Source organism: Eupeodes corollae, chromosome 2 (assembly GCF_945859685.1).
Source record: "Eupeodes corollae chromosome 2, idEupCoro1.1, whole genome shotgun sequence".
NCBI lineage: Eukaryota > Metazoa > Arthropoda > Insecta > Diptera > Syrphidae > Eupeodes > Eupeodes corollae.
The window spans coordinates 157,239,956-157,262,173 of NC_079148.1; the positions used below are offsets into that span (position 1 = coordinate 157,239,956).

The 22,218-nt window shown below is 31.5% G+C and overlaps 1 protein-coding gene across 3 annotated transcripts; it reads right to left on the reverse strand.

Moving 5' to 3' along the window:
- Nucleotides 1-19,454: 19,454 nt before the first annotated feature.
- On the reverse strand, nucleotides 19,455-21,880 carry LOC129947877 (keratin, type I cytoskeletal 9). 3 transcript variants are annotated; one of them, XM_056058623.1, is made up of 4 exons: nucleotides 21,727-21,880; nucleotides 21,536-21,665; nucleotides 20,251-20,676; nucleotides 19,455-19,715 (listed from the first exon to the last, which is right to left on the reverse strand). In XM_056058623.1, exons 1-4 carry the CDS (start codon nucleotides 21,757-21,759, stop codon nucleotides 19,696-19,698), a joined length of 609 nt encoding a protein of 202 aa, XP_055914598.1. In that variant the 5' UTR covers nucleotides 21,760-21,880; the 3' UTR covers nucleotides 19,455-19,695. The 3 variants fall into 3 exon arrangements, with proteins under 3 accessions (XP_055914598.1, XP_055914597.1, XP_055914596.1); XM_056058622.1 differs by having other exon boundaries at nucleotides 20,239-20,676; XM_056058621.1 differs by having other exon boundaries at nucleotides 19,455-20,676.
- Nucleotides 21,881-22,218: the final 338 nt, after the last annotated feature.

A 22,218-nucleotide genomic window follows, 5' to 3' on the forward strand; every position in this document is an offset into this window, starting at 1 on the left:
AATTACTGTAACCGAAAGCGAATATACGTTTAAGTGGGTTATCATGTTCGGGTTGAGCATTAAATATGTTTTTATTATGAATTACATTACATAGTTTCCAAAGCCTGGTATCATCCCAAAGGATCCTTTTTTTTATTTAAGGTTTATATTTTTTTATTTATTTGGACGTCGTCGAGATAAAATCGTACGCAATTTTATTTGTTTCTTTTTATTTTGTCTGAATCTGAATATACCTTATTTCTCGTTTATAGATATTGAATTGTCATTCTCTTGAGTTTATGAGCCTCTGGGAGGAGAATCACTTAGAACTTACTTTGAGTCGCAAATGTGCTTTTTTTAAATGCCGAAGTTGTGATAGGACTGATCATCCATTCCATATACAAAAAGGTCCTTCGACCATCATAATTTTAGTAAAACGACCGCAAAATTCCGCAGCTGATGGATATTGCGAAGAGATGGGACTCTCTGAAGATATTTCAAAGTTTCGAGAGTTAAACCGAAAAGTTTTTATGTCGACAAACTACCTAAAAAAATACCTACTTGAACTGAAATAGAAGTTTTAATTAAACAAAGATATTTATTTTTATATTCAAAAATATATTTGCTTTTATATGTGGAATCTTGTGTCCTTTGAGGTGAGTGTGGTGGTGGAATGAGATTTATTATATATTTGAATTTTGTTTATGCTAAAAATTCGTATTTGTCTCGTTTTATTCTCAAGTTACCTAGCTACCGTCCGAAAATAGAATAAAATAAGTAGGCACAGGAAACAATTCGTCATCATTTACAAATTAAATGTTGTTCCTGTTTTTAAATGTTTCGACTTAGAATATTATGTGAGGGAGTTTAGACTTTTGGAAAAACATGTTTTTGAGCAACATTGATTAGATAAGTCATGATAGGTGGTTCATGTTGAAAAAAGAGGCTGAAATGCGACCCACACTTTTAACTCCCCATTGGTGACCTTTAAAAATAAAATCTAGTATTTTAGGCAGTTTTATTTTCAAAACAAAATATGAATTGCTTTTTTATAAACAAAGTTTAACACTTTTTTAAAAAGCAATTTCTTTCTAAAACAAAATTTTCCCACAAAACTTATTTCAATTCATACATTTTTATCAATTTTATGTCAAACAAACTTGGACAGGTACTAGAAACCATCTGTGACGAAAATAAAGCAGCGGTATGGAATGGCGGCGAAAAGTCGGAGAATTTCGAATCGAAGGTGGGAGTCAAGCTTTGATTCCTCGATGCAATTTAAGTCCAAATCTTTTTGCCTTGTTCATAGAGGACCTGATTGATTTTCTTTCTGATGAAATTGAAATATCGAGGAAACTCATCAAAGCCTTGCTTTTTGCAAATGACGTCATACTGTTTGCTTACTCGCCCGAAAGCCTACAGTTGATAACTAACCGATAAATGTGTATTGCCGGTTATGGAATCTGAAATTCAATTTAAGCAAATCCAAAGTGATGATATTTCGGAATGGTTCTGGTAGAACAGCCAGGAATGATAAATGGCACTATGACAGACTACCAATCGAGATTATTAGAGCCTACAAATATCTAGGATTTACCATAACCGGCAATCCTGATAACACAACACCTTAAAGAAAAGCTGATTAAATCTTTAATTATAATATCCGCAACATGGTTTGAAACGGTTGAAAAACTTCAGAGGTACTTCATTAAAAGATGCTTTCGTTTACCGAAAAACACCCCAAAATTTATAATCTCAATTGAGACATGACTATCACCGTTCTTCATTAAAACTTTTAAATGACATGTTGATTATATCAAAAAACTTTTTAATATTCCATATGAAAGACTCCTAAAATTTCTGGCATTAAAAAACAATTAAGAAGAAAAATCTGTGGTATAAGAAGCTAGAAGACCATGCTGCCTACTGTAGAACGGAATTTTGAATAGTTGATGAAAATGGTAAATACTGCGATGATGACCTTCGGAATCTTATTTATTTGTATTTATTTATTAATATCATATCAAATGACGTAGTTTAACAAAGATTCAATGTTATAAGTATCGAAATTAAGAAGCCATAATTTAACCGATTTTAAGAACTGTGGACGGTTTCTAATGCTTCGTAATTCAGCTGGAAGACTGTTGTATAATTTGCGAAACACGATAGTGCTTATAGGGCTCATAGGGCTTTCCAAATAACCCCTCCTCATAAAAAATATCTTCAAAACCTTAAAATAAAACAAATGTCTTACTGGTAGAATACTTGTTTGTACTTTTTTGAAGAACTTTTAATTGTTGGATTTTGTTTAAATATGAGATACTAGACATTTGCTATTGAAGAGTTTGAAACTAGAACAAGACTAAGCATGGAACAATAATTGTATGTCATTTAGTCCATTGCTGAACATCATAAGTTTGGATTTGTTACTGACTTAAAGTTTATGGTCCACAAACCATAGCCTTAATAAATGTACATCATGGTTTATATCTGAAACCAAATTTAATGGACTAAGTGAATTGTATCCAATTGCTATATCATCAGCAAATGCGTTAACTTTCCCTAAAAATGGCAGATTGAAGATGGAATTTATATAAACCAAGAAAAGAATGGGCCCAAGAACTAACCCTTGTGGGACACCCAAGTTGATATCCATGAAATCACTTAGAACATTACCTACTTTGACTATCTGAGACCTTTTACACAGGTAGGATTCAAACCAATTGTAGATGAATCCTCGGAAACCAACATCATGCAATTTTTTCAAAAGGATAGAGTGACTGACCATATCTAAGGCTTTTGTAATGTCAACAAAAAGCGCAGCACATTTCATTTTTTTCTAAACTTCTTTTTGTATTGAACAGCAGAAATTTAATAAAGCATCTTCTGTTGACTTTCCCGATCTAAATCCAAACTGTGAGGGGCTAAAGTAATTCTTGCTTGTGATATATCGTAAAATTCTACTTTTTATATTTTTTTTCCAAATTTTTTCAAATTGGTGGTAATAATAAAATAGGTCTATAGTTCGTTACATCCTTGTTGCTAACTTTTTTGAAAATGGGTATAACACAAGCAGATTTTAAGTCATTTGGGAAGACACCTAAAAAAAAAACACTTTTATTAAAAATATGCGTCAAAACGTCCACTAAATATAAAGCAGTTTTTTTTAACAATATATTAGAAACGCCATCAACGCCAACTGAGGTTGATTTATTCATTGTATTTTCACTATGTACCACATTTGAAGAGCTGAAGCTATTACAACATTCACAAGAGTTTGTAATATCACGAGGAAGTTTTACCAACATTAGTAAAATAATTTTTGAATAAATTTGCAATTTCTTTTGGATTTTTTTAAACGTTGAAGACAATACCCGTCATGCAATGATCAGTAATACCATGTTCAAGACTACTCCGGCACAATCGTTAAGATCAATTTTTGAAAACCGACCGAAGATGTGGTCAAGACAGGTACCTCAAACTTGTAGGTTCATTATTTCAAATTAAGATGAAAAACGGAGAGCCGACTCGTTTAATGAAGCTACGAGGGGCATATTTAATATTCTCGGTGTCGATATGAAGGAAAATGCTAATTCAATTTAAATTGTTTTTATTTTTCAATATAATCTCCCCTAACATCAATGCATTTGTTACATCTTGAGATAAGCTTTTTTAAACCCTCAAAAAAATAAGTTTCCTCTTTCCCTGCAAAATACCCATTTATTGCCGACTTGAGTTCTTCATCATTCGAAAATCTTTTTTCACGATTTATGTGAAATACACAGAAATTTGCTCGGCAGCAATGTGAAGTCACCAAAAGAAGAGTCGCCCTCCTCAACTGTGAAGGAAACGTAAATCAATTATTTTCGAACTGCAATGTCTTACCGCAGTCAAGTCAAAAACTAATCCTCTTAAACAGTAATTTATTTAATTTATATCTCAAATGCTAATTAAAAAAAAAACTTTAATTAGATAAAAATTGTTAATTTTCAAACAGAAGTCAGTAGGCAGACGGCATAGCCAAGCTTTAAAGATTTTACTAAATTATTTTTGTAAACAATATACATATGTAGGTAAAGGGTGATTTTTTTGAGGTTAGGATTTTCATGCATTAGTATTTGACAGATCACGCGGGATTTCAGACATGGTGTCAAAGAGAAAGATGCTCAGTATGCTTTGACATTTCATCATGAATAGACTTACTAACGAGCAACGCTTGTAAATCATTGAATTTTATTACCAAAATCAGTGTTCGGTTCGAAATGTGTTTATCGACAAATTTTGTTCAGCGATGAGGCTCATTTCTGGTTGAATGGCTACGTAAATAAGCAAAATTGCCGCATTTGGAGTGAAGAGCAACCAGAAGCCGTTCAAGAACTGCCCATGCATCCCGAAAAATGCACTGTTTGGTGTGGTTTGTACGCTGGTGGAATCATTGGACCGTATTTTTTCAAAGATGCTGTTGGACGCAACGTTACGGTGAATGGCGATCGCTATCGTTCAATGCTAACAAACTTTTTGTTGCCAAAAATGGAAGAACTGAACTTGGTTGACATGTGGTTTCAACAAGATGGCGCTACATGCCACACCGGTAAGTTGGCCACCAAGATCATGCGATTTGACGCCTTTAGACTATTTTTTGTGGGGCTACGTCAAGTCTAAAGTCTACACAAATAAGCCAGCAACTATTCCAGCTTTGGAAGACAACATTTCCGAAGAAATTCGGGCTATTCCGGCCGAAATGCTCGAAAAAGTTACCCAAAATTGGACTTTCCGAATGGACCACCTAAGACCCAGCCGCGGTCAACATTTAAATTAAATTATCTTCAAAAAATAAATGTCATGGACCAATAACGTTTCAAATAAAGAATCGATGAGATTTTGCAAATTTTATGCGTTTTTTTTTAAAGTTCTCAAGCTCTTAAAAAATCACCGTTTATTTAAACGAATGTTAATAAATCGAATTATCTTTCTTTCTATCTATCATTTTTATCAATTGTCGTTGCTCCAAACATTTTAAGGCGTGCCCACGCCCGCCATTCAAACAATCCAGAAAATATTAATAATGTTTTTAAAATATTTCCTTTTTGTTTAAGAAATTTGTAAAAAACATTTCAGATTAGGAAAACAGAAAAACATTTCAAAAGCACTTGAAAAATATTTCAATATATAACGTTCAGAAAACGTTTCTGAAACACTTTAGAAACAATTCCGAAAATTCCCGATATTTTTCTCTGTTCCTGGTATGTTTTTTGTTTTAGTTTTCTAAAAAGTTTCGAAAATGTTTCTTTGCTCTGGAAACACCGTTATAAGTTCTTGTTATGCAAAAACTATATTTGTTTAATTTTACAAAATATTTGAATTTGATTTGTATTTTTAAAATTTAATATTGTTTTAATTAATACTTAAAATGTGTAATAAAAGATTTATTTTAAATCAATTATGTTCGGTTCGTTAGATGCTTTGGGGCCATTTTTTGAATTGCTGCATTAAAAAAAAACACTCTCTTATTTTTTTTAAAGTCCTTTCTGTACACCTTGATTATGTTATCTGTCAAACATAATTTATTGGAGGTCAACAAAAGGTATCCCGAACATACGGACGTCAGTTGGACGTTCGATCTCGAAGAGACGGTAGGGGTTTTTATTTGGCGAGAGATACCTTGAATAGTTCCATTTTATAGGATTTCAAAGCCTCTATACAACTTTTTCCCAAATCTGAACGGTTTAGGTGAGAATGAGAAATACTTTGCATTACTCAAGAATGTATATATCATTTCTTCGCAAGGAACGGTGTCTATCTGTGTTGATAGAAAGTACTTCTTGTGGGACTGGGAAGTTTGGCTGTAATATATCCTGATCCCGACCCAAAACAGCCATCCGCAACGGCAAGGCGGATATCTTTTCAAAAATATCAAAAGATGAACTTTTTATATTTTTCATCTTAAAGGATTATAAACCCCACTTTTATCTTTTGTGTACTTACTTTTTTTTTTGTTGGTATCTTTGCATCTTTATATTTTTGAATTTGAAATTTGATTTAAACATGATGGATGATATGGAAATTATAATCAGATAAAGATTGCCTTGGGAGTTTTTTTTATTCACTTTCTATCGAAAAAAATAAAATGATTTTTGATTATAAAAGAAAAAGGATTCTTTTATTTACCTAAGGCAAAGTATACTATGAAATGAATCTGAATTATTTTTCAAGGGATATCATAATGAATTTATGTCTCGGAGGAAATAAACCATCAACACCTCAAACCATATTCTTTATGAAGTCCATTTATGTGGGAATATCTATTTCAAGGAGAAATAAATCAGCTAGCTAACTAAACTATGACATTCGTATAAGTTGCGTTTCCACGTAAAGTATCTTATGAGATATATGATATGTTTATTCAAGTCCATTTCAACTACTCGTGTGTGGACTTATTTCAAAATAAATATTTACCAAAGCTAATTAAGTCCGGAAGCGGGACTTTTATTATCTTTTACCCGACTGTATAAATACAACTTAGGACATAGGAGTATGAGTTGTATGTGCTTTTTGTTCTGGGGGAAAAAAACAACATTTTAATGGTTTAAATAAGCTGTACTACAGGTTAGTTTGTGATTCATCTTAACATAATAATGCTGTAATCATAGCAACTTAAATGTCATAAAGCTTTTTTTTACTACATAATTTATGGAGGTAAAATGTAATTTTTCAGACTAATTAAGTCAATCAAAAGATGCCATCATCAATATTACTACGAGTATGCGATGAGGAACTAAGAGTTTGAGTAGGAGGAAGGGAGGTTGGAATTTTATGGTGCCGTTTAAGAACTATAATCAGTTTGATTGAAATTTAACATGATTGTTAATGTGATCTAGAAAACCATATAAAAAGATACATCCAATGGAGCAAAGGTTAAAGGACCAAACGCTCTTGTGGTTTTTTCGTAATTATTCACAAGAAGGCACTAATTACTTTTCTCTATTCTACGGCTTTGACAGTGGGATGATTGATTTTTTTAATTATTTTCTCATGGAATTTTTCAAAAAAAAAAGGATACCTAATCACATATTATGTAAAAACACAAATTAAGTGGATCGAGCTGTGGTCTTGGAGAACTGATAAATTATCTATTCAAATATTTCGGGGAATTTTTTTTTTTAAATCTCATCTTAAATGTAAATTTTTGATTTGTCACTTAGAATTTCTATTTTAACGAAAACAAAGATTAAATGATATTCTATCTTCTTATAAACATCTTTCTTCTTATCAATTTTTACCAATTTGTTTGTTCCCAAAATGCAGACAAAAAATATAACCTATCAACTTCTGATTCCAAGGTATTGTTATTTTTATAATCCATAATTATTCAAGAGAGTAGGTATTTTGTTTGTATTATAACAATTAAAAAAAACTTGTTGACCCCAAATATCTCACGAGCTAATAACGATATCAACTTCAATAAAATTTGTAGAAACTTAAAAAATCAACAGATAGTTAAATTCAAAATTTAAAAAAAAAATTGGAATAAAATATACGTCACCCCGAATATTTTACAAATAAAAAGGATATAACCTCCAGAATTATTTAATGGTTGTCGAAAGGCTGATAACCTGTCCTTTAAAAAAATTTCATTACAAGACCAACAACAAGCCTCGAAAATGGACTGATTTCATGATGACAACCACGCTAACGAAAACGGAACAATAATTTACCAATAATTTACGAATTTTCTCTTCAAACGTAAGATCTATAGAGCTCGAGCTGCCAACTTGACAAAGATAAAACTTTAATTGGAATATCGTTAGTAAATAGGAGAAAGAGAAGAGGTCCCAGATGGTTTCCCTGCGGTACACTAGAATAATTAGAAATAAGTTTAAAAAACTTTGGACTGCGTTCTTTTGGTTAAGTACCTGTTGAGTGGTTTGAATGAAAGCCTAAAAGCTCAAGCTTTTTGAAAAGAACATTATGTTGTACCCTATCAAATGCTTTTGTGAAATACTTCTGTATTTGAAAACAATAAAAATACTATATATTACATTTTTTACATTATTAATACGTATATTCTTTTTTATACTATTAACAGTAATTTGAAACATTGTATTTTGAAATACAGAATATTGTCGTATAGATGTTTGACAATATTATATTTTAAAAACAGTATTGTGACCAATACAATATTTCGGCTTCAACTCTTTTCTGACATTTACTTAAATTTAAAAAAGAATGGAATTGCCTTTCTCAAAAATTAACAAAACCTAAAAACACTATTACAAAAAATAGTTAAAATTGATTTACAAATCCAATATCTTGGGGACGAATAAGGCATTGCCTTGAAACTTGTTTTATTTTATAGCAAACTTTCTACACTAACTCACTAATAACATCCCATTCCGTCTTTCGGCTTGTCTTGCTTAAGAATTTAAAAATATTTTGTCTTAGAAATTTTATTTATTCAAGAGATATCGAGAATCGAACATCAATTTTTGCTAATTTTGATTAATAATTTTTGTTTAGACTTTAATTTTTATGAAAGCAACTAACTGTGGAATTTTTATAAAAATTGCTGAATGTTGAATACAATATTTGTATCTCTCTAATTTTTAAAAATATATTTAAGTCGAAAATAATGTTTACCAACTTTTAGTAATGTTTTTTTAGGTTTTTAGTTTTTGTAAAAAAAAAAACTGTCATTTCGATTTTTTTTCAAAATTTTACCAGATATAAAAACACTATTTTCATGGCTTTAAATTATTTTTAAGGTAAAATATTTTGTTTGTAATATATTCGAGGTGATAAATATTTTGGTCAAATTTTTGTTTACATATAAAAAACAAAAACAAAACTATATTAGTTGAGTATCAGGTCACAATTTATAAAATACAATTTAATTTAAGTCGCGCTTGTAATTGGTTCGTGAGATATTTCGAGTTAGTGGCAATTTTATTGAGAGTCCGTTCTGCATCTTTCTGCATTATTATCTTTAAAAAAAAATGTATTTGAAGTCGATGTATGCACAGGTTCTTGAGATATTGACGATGAAAAAAGCTTCCAGAACGTAAGCACATGTGAACGAACGTACCCATGCACGCAAAGAAATCTCTCCAAAAATCTTGTATTTACATTCTAGTGATCTTAAAACGTCGAGAAATGTCAGAATGTTTAATTCGAAAAATTTTACCGATTACCATAACTTCTTATGTCAAATAAAAAATTCTGTTAATAGTCTATAAATTTACTTTTTAAACTTAGTACTATCTGTATAGTTGGTTTTTGATTTAAATATTTAAGAAACAAAAATAGATGCATGACTATAAAAAAAATACTTTCTTCAAAAAACAACATGAAATCCCAGCAAGAATGTAAAACTAATTTTTTTATCGTCCCGAAGACTTTGAAAGTAAAACTGCTTAAGTTTTGATTTGATTGTGTTCTTTTCGCAGTTTCTTATCTTAATTGGCAATTCAGGTTACTGCAAAAAAAATTATGTTTTAGTAACTATATGTATGTATGTAGTTTTTCATGTAAAAATTATCCCCCGAAAGATTTAAAGTTCTATTCTTTATATTAATATCTGTCTATATGCAGCCTCAACACCAGAACCTTCTTGGCTTTATTTCCTTTTCTAGACGATTTATAAAACCAAAAACAAAATGTCCACATAGCACTCATCAGGATTTTGTTTTTTGGTTTCATCTTAACGAGCAAAAACTTTACCAGCCTCTCGGCTAAGTTCAGATTCTTTTGCCACTTCTTCTAAAAAAAAAAAAAAAAACTAAAAGAAACATTCCTTAATGTTATAACTTCTACGTAACACATAGAAATATTTTCTGTTATATTTTTTCACCTACATTTTAGACGATGATGCCTTATCAATAATATTATTGTGTAATTTTGCGGTAGGAAAAAAATTATTACCCACTTGACTATCGCAATCGAAGTCAACAGTTTTTCTTGAAAGGTCGTTGACTATCAGAATTCAAACAATTTTCTCATCCACTACACTTTTGTGTTGATTGCAAAGTAAATAGTATCGAAAATCGAGAGATATAACAAAATGATTCTATAAAACTTTATGCCCAGTAATTCAAAGATATTATATAAGTAGGTGCTTCTACTATAGGGACTCAAGGCTTTGGGGACACCCACAACACAGACATCACCATTAGAAACCCTCTCGCCGAGCGTCGCAGCGCCACCGACGCCGAAATCAAAGACTGCCACTGTCAATTCCTCGAAAACAATAAGTTGGGTCTGTAAATCGATAAAAGTTGGCATCATAGGCAGTTAAAGTAGGTACCTGATGTTCGCACAGTACATGCTTATCATGTTGTGATGAACGATAAGCGATTTCAAGTGGGCATTGTATCTCTGAGGATGAAAGACTGTCAATAAAGTTAAATCTCAGTATTAATTATGAATATCTGCGCGAAGGTTAAGATAAGTGAGAAAGTCCTTAACCGAACATTGATTGTCTAGAAATTCTGACTAAAAAATAGGAGCACTGGACATTTGTCTCGAAAGCACTCTTCTGGCAGATTTAAAAATCCTATTTTTTAATATTAAAGTATATTAATATTTGAGTATGTGTTTGCTGAACTTTTTTATTGACAAAATATTGCATTTTATATGCAGTTCCAGAGTCCATTAAAAATAGTTTTATGATACTATTCATGGTAGAAAAAACATGTTCAAAAAACCTTCCGCCAAAACACAAAATAATTGCATTCGGTAAACATTTGTATACATATCAAAAAATATACAGAGATGTGGCTTGTATTGTGTAGACCACATCCTTTTAAACGATTCGGGTTTTTTATCTGGAAAATCCTCTGAAATAGCTTTTCATTTTATATCTGCGGTGAAAGAATATTGCCGAATGGAGGTTAGATGATTTATATTTTGATTATGTTGATGCTGGCGAGTTTAAGTTAATTTAAAATAAAATAATCATTGGTGCTGTGCTGTGGGCTGGGGCTGTAGGCAAAATGTGAACATTGAACAATGTTGAAAAGATTAAATAAAATTCTCGAATTATAAATTAGATTAAGAATTGTTTTTTTTTTTTTTATTTTATTGTTGGGCATTTGTTTTATTGGCTTTTTGGTAGATTAAGTTAGCTAGGAATAATTGTTACCGTTCAAATTGAAGTAAAGTGGATAGAAACCGGCAAGGGGTGCAACTTTTTGTTTCTCGAAAAAATATCGAACATTGAAAATACTTCCCACAAACCCTTTAAAAACTTAATGAGTCGGGAGAAAATATTGATTTAAAATAATATATTGATGCAATAAAATGGTGATGCAGATTATTAAATTTTAATCTATACATATAAAACTGAAATCAAGCAAATAAAGTCCTATACAAGAGCGTCCAAACTCACTAGCTAAAATGCTTTAAGAAACGACGTTTATTTTGTGGGACGAATTGACTATGGTAAAAAAAGGTGGGCCTGAAGCTCTGGATGATACACTTAGAGATTTTAAAGCTGATGAACGTCCGATGGGAGGTGTTGTGATACTGTTCGCTGGTGATGAAATAAACACTTGCCTAAAATCGTCGTAGTACCCGTCGCGTGATGGTTAGTGCGTTGGACTGCCATGCCTGTGCCACCTAACTAACTAAGAATTGACAAATCCTCCGAGAGTAATTTTGTGAAAGCATTTTGCTTTCACAAATTAGCCGTTCGGATTCGGCATATAAACTGTAGGTCCCCTCTACCCTGACAACATTATTCGCACACAGGAATGGTTAAGAGTTGTAAGTCACTAGGCCCTGGTTCTTCATGGGCTGTTGCGTCTCCACGTTACAGAATGTTGGTTGTCAGATTACAATGAAATTTATTTCAATTTGAAGGAATTTTCCAAATTAACTGCAAATAGACCAAGGGAGGAGGAGTAATAATATTTGTATCAAAAAAACACTCTTATACGAAATTATTCTCACATAGTCATAACGCGGATATTCGTTCGATATCATGAAGCCAAACCTGATGGTATCAAACAATGATACATTTCTCTTCTTTCTCGAAAAAAACATCCCAAAGATTTCTAAACGGAACTCAATGATTGTAGGCGATTTCAATATTGATATTCTCACTGAGGACACTTTTGCTCTAAAATATCTAAACCTATTCCGTTCGCATAAGTATTTTAATGACGATTCCAAAACGTATAGATTCTAATATCGACAACTTTTTTGTAAACAACCCGACTTATATCATCGTTGTGCATCATGCTAAGCTTGATCTAGTAGGTCACAATGTTATTATTATTATTAAACTAGACCAGGTCTCAAAGAAAGCCTTTTACTTCGAATCAAAATCAAAAATACTATCATGTTACCGATTCTAATAAACTAAAGCAGAAGCTTAAAGATAATCCAATTATATAAGATGCAAATGTACCATGTGAAAACATGCACACAAACCTAATAAGCAAAATAAATACTTACATCAAAAGCACATCCATAAAAATAAAAACAAAGAAACCAAGATCTGAATGCAGCGTTGAATGACGGATAAGTAACGAATTGTTATCCTTGATTTCATTCATGGTTTAGCAAATTGTGAAAGGGTCCAAATGATATTTATAGTGGGCGACAGCACAAATATCTCAGAAGCCAAGTGACTATTCGAAAGCAACAAATGAAGAAAGATTATTTCGGTAATCAATTTCAAAAATCATTAACTGACAACAGAAAAACCTGGGAGAGTATAAATATCTTATTGTATAATAAACGCAAGAAGAATACGGATTGTCCATTTCTGAAAAATTGCTCAGGGAAAGGAAAACCTGATAAAATCAATGAACTACACAAATTCTTCTCCATAGCCTAGACAAAACAATCATCTCAAAATGCAAATCTGAAAATATCATCTTTCCAATTCAAAGGCAAGTAGAAAGTTTTGTTATCGAACCGACATCACCTGGGAAAATCAAAAATGTAATTTCTGGATTGAAGCCACCAAAAACCAAGGACATTATTCATAATCTCTATACCGAAATAATTTAGAAGTGCAAAGAAGTATTGTGTGTTTCGATTACAACACTTATCAACAAATCCTTCAAAGTTGACTACGTTCCAAGTATGATGAAAACAGCCCGAGTTATCCCTGTCTTTAAGAATGGTGATGTTGAAGACTACAACAATTATCATCCCATCTCAATTTTGGCAATCTTATCGAAGATTATCGAATAAACGAATTATCATTAACAATTAATAATATAAAAATCAGACACAAAAACAGCACTGGTAGACATGATATTACACCTTCAAAGTAATAAAGGCAATCGCAACCTTTTCAGCGCACTTTTCATAGACTTGTCAAAAGCATTCTACACCGTCAACTATAAAACCCTTCTACGAAAGCTTTTTGCTCTAGGAATAAGAGGTATTTCATTTGATTGGTTCAAATTTTACCTCTAAATTTGATATTAGTACGTAAGTTTGGACGGATATACATGCCATAAGCAACCTGTTGAGATGGGGGTACCACAAGGTAGTGTACTTGGACCAACACTTTTTTGTCTATACATCTAAGTTTTTACAAATCTAAATGGTTGTCCAGAATTATTTGCAGATGACATCAATCTTATGTATTATGCACGATCTGCTACTGAACTCGAAGAACAGAAGAATAATGATCTTGATAAGATTCAATCTTAGATGAATGTCCAAAAACTTTGTGTTAACGCCAAAAAAAAAATATGTCGTCTTCAGCAAATCGTATACACCACTTAACCAAGGCTCAACTGTGGAACAAGTTAGTCAGTTTGAATATCTGGACTTTGGGTGGATTCATCACTGAACTGGAAAAACCACATATCAAAACTATCGAAAAAACTTTCATCCCTAGCTGGCGTTTTCGTATGGAATCAATGTATGGAGTACAGCAGTTCAAAGCTTGATTCAAAGTTTACAAGTTGCACAAAATAAAGTATTACAAAATTTATTCGGATTTGAATGGTATACTCGTTGGATTTATAACCAGCTCCGAATTCTAATTGTTAAGGATAAAGCATAAATTAACATGATGCTCCACATTCACCAAATTGCACATTCAACAGTATTTTCTAACACCAATTTATCTTCAAGAAGTAGCCATCATAACCACCAAGTGAGAAGTCGAAATAACATCCATCAAGCCACAACCCTTACGACAAATTTCGGAACCAGATCTATACTATATCAGTCTATTTAGTATTACAAAAAAATGTAGGTACCAAACACACTCATTTTTTAAGAAACATCTCATAGGTTTTTACTACTTTATCATTACCAAATATAAAGTGGTATAAGGTGTCCTTTATTTTATGTTTGTACAAATTGACTGCTAAAATGGTAGCTAGAAATAGATCTACAGCATCTTGTAGCTTCAATATAAGTAGTGCCAAATATAATAAAGGTATTAAATGCCTTATTTAAGGTAGTTTTTGAAATCTAGGTGTAAGAAGAAGCTATCTATTCTACTTTTTTTCTATTAAAAATCTACCACTGGTTTTTTAAGGTATATTCTACATATTTCTGCATATATTTCAAGAGTTTAAAATTCATCGAGATTGGCTAGATACGTGTTTTTTAATTATCCCACCAAAATGTATCTAAAATCAGTCTTTATTTGTTTAACTTGTCTATATTTATTTTTTTATTGCTCTACGTTTTAAAACAGGAATTGCTTCAAAAGTTACAAAACGATTTCTATATGCCTCAAGGATAATTCTGACCTTGCACGGAAATTAGAATATAAATTCTTAACACACCTACATTCACAAAGCAAACGGTTTCCCTTTTATATGACTACCTATGAAGATAAAACAACCTCAATTAAGACTTAACCCTTTTGATAAAAAACAAAAAATAAAATCAATAAAAAGGATCCGGATTATGTGGTATGTATTATTAAGGTCGTTAAGTCTATAGCATGGTTAAATCTTGTCACGTATATAGAACTTTTTTGAAAAACAATAAAACACATTTTTGGAAATTCTTACACGTTTGTAGGAAATAATTCCTCTCAATTGTTTATTTAAACCTTAAAAGAACCGGAAACTGCTTAGGAAACAGAAGACATATGTTATGTCCAAATGGTAGATATAGAAGAAGATATGTATATGCTGACTATATACATATACATAAATAATATTTGGAATGTTATCGTTTCTTAAATCTTTTAAACTGTTTTAACCTTAAAAAAAGTTGTGAGACAATTAAAGCTATATTTGCTACTTTGTCAAAGAAGTTAGATTTTTGAAAGAATATTGACTTTCTTTAAAATTAAAATGTATATAATTAAAAATCATTCAGAAAAATAAAGAAAAATTTTAAGTTTAGCATCAAGACTTTAAGTACCTCACTCCCAAGAATTCCACAATATTTTTTATTTGAAATTTATTTATTTGATAATCTTTATGTTTTAAATCCTTAAATTGAATGGAGTACAGTTTTAATATAAAGCTGACCTAAATATTTGTATGCTTTCACTTAACATCAGTTCATATTTCGAGGAAGAGCAAACACAACATCAAAAAGGTCAATCTTTTTAAAGGACATCATTATTATCAATGCCAGTTACTTTTCATACTCCCGCAATATTTCTAAGAGTTAATGACCTGATAAATAAAGACTATATCTCTACTCAAGCTTATATTTCGGCCTTAAATGAATGTACTGTATCGTAAATCATCAACTACATGCCATAACAACACTGATTAAGTTTATCTTTATAAAAACGTGTTGAGAATTTCTTTTGTCAAGTTTAAGAATCATTTCAGTTTATTAGGGTCTACCTTTATTCTTCGAAAAAAAAACACCTATAATTCTGTTCCTTTTTTGTATGTGTATTCTTTTTTAAAATATATATGCATGTTGTATATGTTCAGGAATAAAATAAAAGTTGTAAATGAAATCACCTTTTTTGATGGACTACTTCTTGTTGATTTGTTAAGTTTATTTTTTGAATAACTTCTGAATCTTATTTGGCACAATATTAAAGCTTTAAAACATTCCTTTCATACAGCAATAAAAGTCCTTAAAAGATGGAATAAGATAACATTAAAAAAAAATAACTAACACAAACAATTAAACTAAAAAAGTGTGTATACGCCACAGTGCACCATTTTATTCTTTCGCTTAGCTATTAATTATATTGATCGGGAAAAATAGACAAAATAATGAAACTTAAACAAATAAGGAAGGGCAGAACTTTAAATTACAAGTTTAATCGGTTGGAAAATAAGTTTCCTACATTTCAATTCCAGTCCAGAACTTCAATTTTTAAATTGATACTAAATGGATGACTTTGCAAGGTGGCGCAAAAGTTGTCTTGTTAGCATAATTCTGAATTTGTATATTTCACAAATATACACAGAAATAAAAGCGTCTTCCTAAACGGTGATGACTTTTGTGCCATCTTGTGTAAACACTTTGTGACATAACCTCTCATATGATTTGTCTCTTTATGAGCCTTTGATGTGTAAAATTCATCGTTTCAATAATAATTTTATGCTCATCATTTCGCATTCACATTATTTTTATCATATCATTCAAATATAAGAGATGAGTTCGGTTTGACATCTGTTGTTGTATTATTGAATTCCCTGTAAGGAGAAGGACCCTTGTCGTGACACCAGTCGTTTAAAAAAAAAATAAGAGTCAAATATGCTCTTTTTTTCTTCAATACATTTTATGCTTTGAGGTAGAAAAAAGGCCATTTATATAAATAAATTATTAGGCAATTGAAAACTCCATTCCCAAAACATCAAACTCTCATTAATAATATCGCTTTATATTTATTTTTTCTCATGTAATAAATGATGTCTAGCGTTTCGTATTCAATATTTTATAAGTTTTTCCTTATGAACTAATGGAAAATTGAAACATTAAAATTTTATAATTCTCAAATTGGTAACTGCCATTTAATTGAGAAAATTCTTTACAGAGTGCTATTCGAAAAAAATGTATTCCTTGGCAACATAAATTCGAAGCATATTTGTATGAAGTTTTTTAAATCGATCCAAGAAGAAGACTTCTTCAATATCGTTCTAGAAGGAATTGTGCAAAACTCAACACCGTCAACAATAGTGCTATGTAAGCATTTTATGAATAATATAACCTTTCTTTATTTTCATGAGTATTTAGTCTTGAAACTTAGGCTTCATGAAAAATTCATTCATGCATTTCATGACGAGGTATTCATACAAATAATGACCGATTCATATTTTCCATGAAAGCAGCACATAGTTTTTTAGGAATACATTCAAAAAATTTACAGACAGAATTTTGGATTTTTTGTATAGATTTATAATATTCATGAATGCTGTTCATAGTTCTTAGGAATGCATTCATAAAATTTAGGGACAGAATTTTGGGTTTTATGTATAGATTCATAATATTTATGAATGTTGCTCATAGTTCTTAGGAATGCATTCATAAAATTTAGGGACAGAATTTTGTAAAGATTCATATTTTTCATGTATGCTGTACATTGTTTTTAAGATTACATTCATAAAATCTGGGTACATATTCATAAGTTCTATGTATTGCAATTGCATAAAAATCAAATTACATAAACTTAATTCATGTAACTTAAGTATACAAACATTGACTTTAGGAATATCAAATACCTACATTTTATGAATGAATCGTAAATCACAGGAATCGTTCATACTCGTATGAATGAATTCATTCAATTATATCTTAATTACATGAACTCGTTTAATATGTATTTATACATGAAAAAAAGGCACATAATTATGAAAATCATGCACCTTTTCGGTTCAGTGTAGAGACACAATCATCCAAAGGTCCATCCACTACTCGGATACGCAGATGATATTGACATAATTGGAAGATCAAAGCGTGATGTCAGTGGAGTGTTTTTGAGCATTGCGACGGAAGCGAAGAAGATGGGTTTAGTGGTCAATGGGGGCAAGACCAAGTATATGCTGTCATCAAAAAAGAACATTGTACAATGACGTCTTGGACAAAACGCCACCATCTACAGCTAAAACTTTGAGGTAGTTGAGGACTTTGTCTACCTAGGCAAGAAACTCAGACAACGACAGCAGCGCTGAAATCAAACGAAGAATAACTCTTGCAAATTTCTGCTTCTTTGGACTTAGAAGGAAATTGAGTAGTAAAGCCCTCTCTCGAGCATCTTAAATCACCATCTATGAGCCCCTTACCATCCCGGTCATCATTTATGGCGCTGAGACCTTGACCCTGTCAAAGTAAGGTGAGAGTGTCTTAGGATGCTTCGAGAGAAAAATTCTTCGGGTGACTTTCGGGTGAAGAAGGTATAACGACGAATTGTAGGGGCTGTACAGTGACACTGACCTAGTTAATAGAATTGTAGTCTAAAAACTAAGATGGCTAGGTCATGTAGAACGAGTTAACATCAACACTCCAGCCCGTAAATTCTTTGAATCTAATCCAGAGGGAAGGTGGCGCAAAAGAGAAAGACCAAGACTCAAGTGGTGCACGCAGGTGGGTGAAGACCTCAACCAACTTGGCGTTGCAAAACTGGAGACAGCTAGCTAGGGACAGAGCTGACTGGAGATGCATGTTGGTTGAGGCCCAGGTCCTCCCCGGACTGTAGCGCCACCTTAAGTTACTAAGTCTTAAATCCTAGCTCAGGCTTAAAAAGTCAACAAAGTTGAAAGTTTAAAATTTTAAGAACCCTTTGTATAAGAAATTTTCAGTATTCGGCAAATTTCACACCATTTTATTCATTAATAAAAGGTGATAATAATGTGCCACTTCTAATAAATCGTTCTATTAAAAAATGTAATGCTATTAAGTCATATAAAAAGATGTTTTAATAAACTCAATGACAGCTTGAACTACCAAAGAAATAAATATATATCAAGGACAAAAAGCGTCGTCTTTTTAGCCCAAAGTCCTCCTGTTATCCAATACAGTCTCTTAAAATAATATTACAAAAATAGAATTAATTTTAAAAAACAAATATACATTTCTACTACCTATACCTACCATAAGCCGCGGCCTCTTTTGATATGAGGAAGCCATGAAGATGTAATTTTATAACCTAAAAGTGGAAAATGAAGTAATTATGGTATTGACATAGCAAATATGAGGTTCATAAAGATTATTTTCAACGTAGATTGGGTTCATATGACTTTATGGAAGATAATTAAAATTATTCAGTAAATATTTAAATTTTGAAATTTGTTCTCACATCTTACGCAAATTTGTTTTTTCTAAGATTTAATATCTGCTTTCAGATCCATGAATATGAAGCTTATAAAGATGTAAACACAAAAAGAAGAAACTAAAAACGTATTTTTACAGGTATTTCTGAAATTTAGCTTAAACTTCTTTAAGCTTTATGGCCTAAGGAAACTAATAAATCGATGCGGAAGTAAGAAAAGTTTTTAGATCTTATGATTCCGACAAAAAGTAACAAAAGACTTTGCAGAAATGAGTACTAACATTGACCATAAATATTTAACCACTTTGTTTTTGTTTTAAATAGTTTTTTTTTATTATTTCTAAAACAAGGCTTTAACAATTTTATCTACCAGAACTAAATCTAAGAATGTTAGAACACTAAAAAAAAGTATGGAAAACAATAGCTTCTATTTATCTGCATGCTGCATCCATCAAATTCAAGTTTAAATCAATTTTCAAGCCATTCTCCCCCAAGTTGCTTATACGAGTACGAGTATAGGGCTTCACGCATCGCTGGTGATGTTTCTAAACAAAAGTGCTGCGAGCTGTCATTCATATAAAGATAATAGAATTAAGAGTTTTATATTGTTTTGTTGAAAATCATGAACATTAATGAACTTCTAACTGAAGACAAGATAAAAAACAAAATGGATTTAATAAGACAACACATAAATTTGTAAGTGACAGACATTTTTTCAAGACAGCATAAGTTTAGGCTTTCAATTATTTGTTATACAACGCGCCTATAGTGACACACAAATTGACTTCATTAGACATTGATTTATAAAATCACAAATTATATAATGATAGGAATTATAGGTTTAGTGATATCATCGATAAAAAATTACACACTCCAACACTTAATCTAAATTAAGGGTATAACATAATTAAATAATTAAAATGTTTTATAATAATATTAGTCATAACCTCGATACACAGAAAGCTCTTGCGATGGTGATTTATAGAAGCCATAACGATCTGTATCAGAATGATAGCCATAACCAAGGTTGCGTTTTCCATCATACCGGGGGTTATTGTACCCATTATAGGAATTAAGACCTCCATTACCTCCATACCCACCGTAGCCACCATGGCTGGAAGATAAAGTCGTTGCATGGTCACTCGTTGTTCTGTACCATGGGTTTGTTGAGGGATAGTATGACTGACTGGGATAGGCACCAGCTCCATGACCCAGAATATTTGTTCCAGTTGAGGGGTAGAAGCCAGAACTACCACCACCAACACCAACACCACCACCACTGGCACTGGGGTAGTATCCGGAACTGGGATAGAATCCATTTGACGGTTTGTTATAGGAAGGATAATAGTCACCACCTGATGAAGGATAATAGCCACCACTAGAAGAAGGATAATAACCCCCACTCGATGAGGGATAATAACCTCCACTTGACGATGGGTAGTAACCACCACCTGTCGAAGGGTACCTTCCAGATCCATAACTAGGGTATGTGCCATAGGAAGGAAATATTCCCTTTAAGTTGAATACTGTAATTAAATTCCGAAACGTTTAAAAATAATTGGTGGTTTAAATCGATTCATAAAGGGTTGAGAAGTTCCAACAAAAGTATTGGTTACAAAATCACTGTTATTACTCTGTACCCTTTGATTTATCGACGTTATTATGATTTAGCTTACATCGAGAATAAATTGAACATAAATTTACTGAAATTTTCACTTTAGATTCCTTTTATTGTGCTTGTATGTGTTAACGTTAGGTACTTTGAAAATGTTATTTGTATCATGAAAATCCTTTTAAGGATACAATCCATAAAATTTGCCTATCAAACAAGTAGACACGTACTCGAGACTGAAATTTCGATAAGTATGCATATTCGTATTGATATTTGAGTTTTACAATTCCATAAGATGCCTTTCGCAAAGGTTTGAAATAAAAATGTTGATGAATATAATCAATACCAAAATAGAAATTTAAATAAACGAGAATCTTATTATTTTCAATTAAATATTAAATAAAATATGAATACTTTAACTAAGAATTGTAAATTTTATTTAAAACTACTTTTTTGAAATAGAGTTTCTAGCCCAAAAAGCACCCAAAACGTATCACTTCATGTCATTTTAAAAGCTTAAAGAAGACTAGTGGGGTCCTGCAGAGACAAAGGGCAGTTCGGTTAAGAAAACTGTGGGAAACTTTATGGTTTGAGTCGAATCCTAATTTTATAACAAAGTGTCAAATATTTGGGATCCACAATCGTCCGTTTTTTAAAATTATAATAATATTTAAGGGTACTATGCTCGAACGAAGTTAATAACAGTGTTTTTTAAACTTTTGTTTCACTTTGATTACTTGTTCAACAACAACAAAAATAAAACTTTATCTCACATTTTCCAACAGTTTCAGCTCCTTCTAAGTCTTCAGCCTTGTCCTTTGCAACATTACTATAATTTTCAGTGGCTTTTGAGGTTTTATTGTCTTCGCTGGATAAAGCACTTCCAGTTTTTAGTATGATGCACTAAAATAGTTAAAATAACTTTTTATTAGAGGTTAGGACTTTTTACCAAAACACTACTGACCACAAAACACAAAATCAATAAAATATTCGTCATGTTGTTTTATTTTTCCCAAAATGTACAAAATCCGCAAAAAAGTCTACGAGTATATTTTAAAACTCTTAACGCTCAGCCACATGGAACAATATTCAATTCGATAATATTTCAACTTACCGTCATGTGCCTGTCATTTATATCTTCTGTTCGTTGTTCTGAGACGAGCTTTAACTCTGAGAAGTAAAATTTAGAAGATAGCTTTTTTGTTGAATGCAAAATGTGTGAAAAACCCATAAGCAAAAAGAGGCGAAAGAAGACAAAAAGATACTTTCAGACTTAAAAGTCAATTGTATGTAAACAAATCATTAAACAATTTCCCATAAACTTGTATAAATTGGGTTCAAATCTATGTATCTTCTCTAAACTAAATATTCATTCAAAATATATGAACACACATGGCTGCCTAGTTTAATGCACCTAAATAAGTTGAATTGTAAATATCGACTAAAGACTATAGTG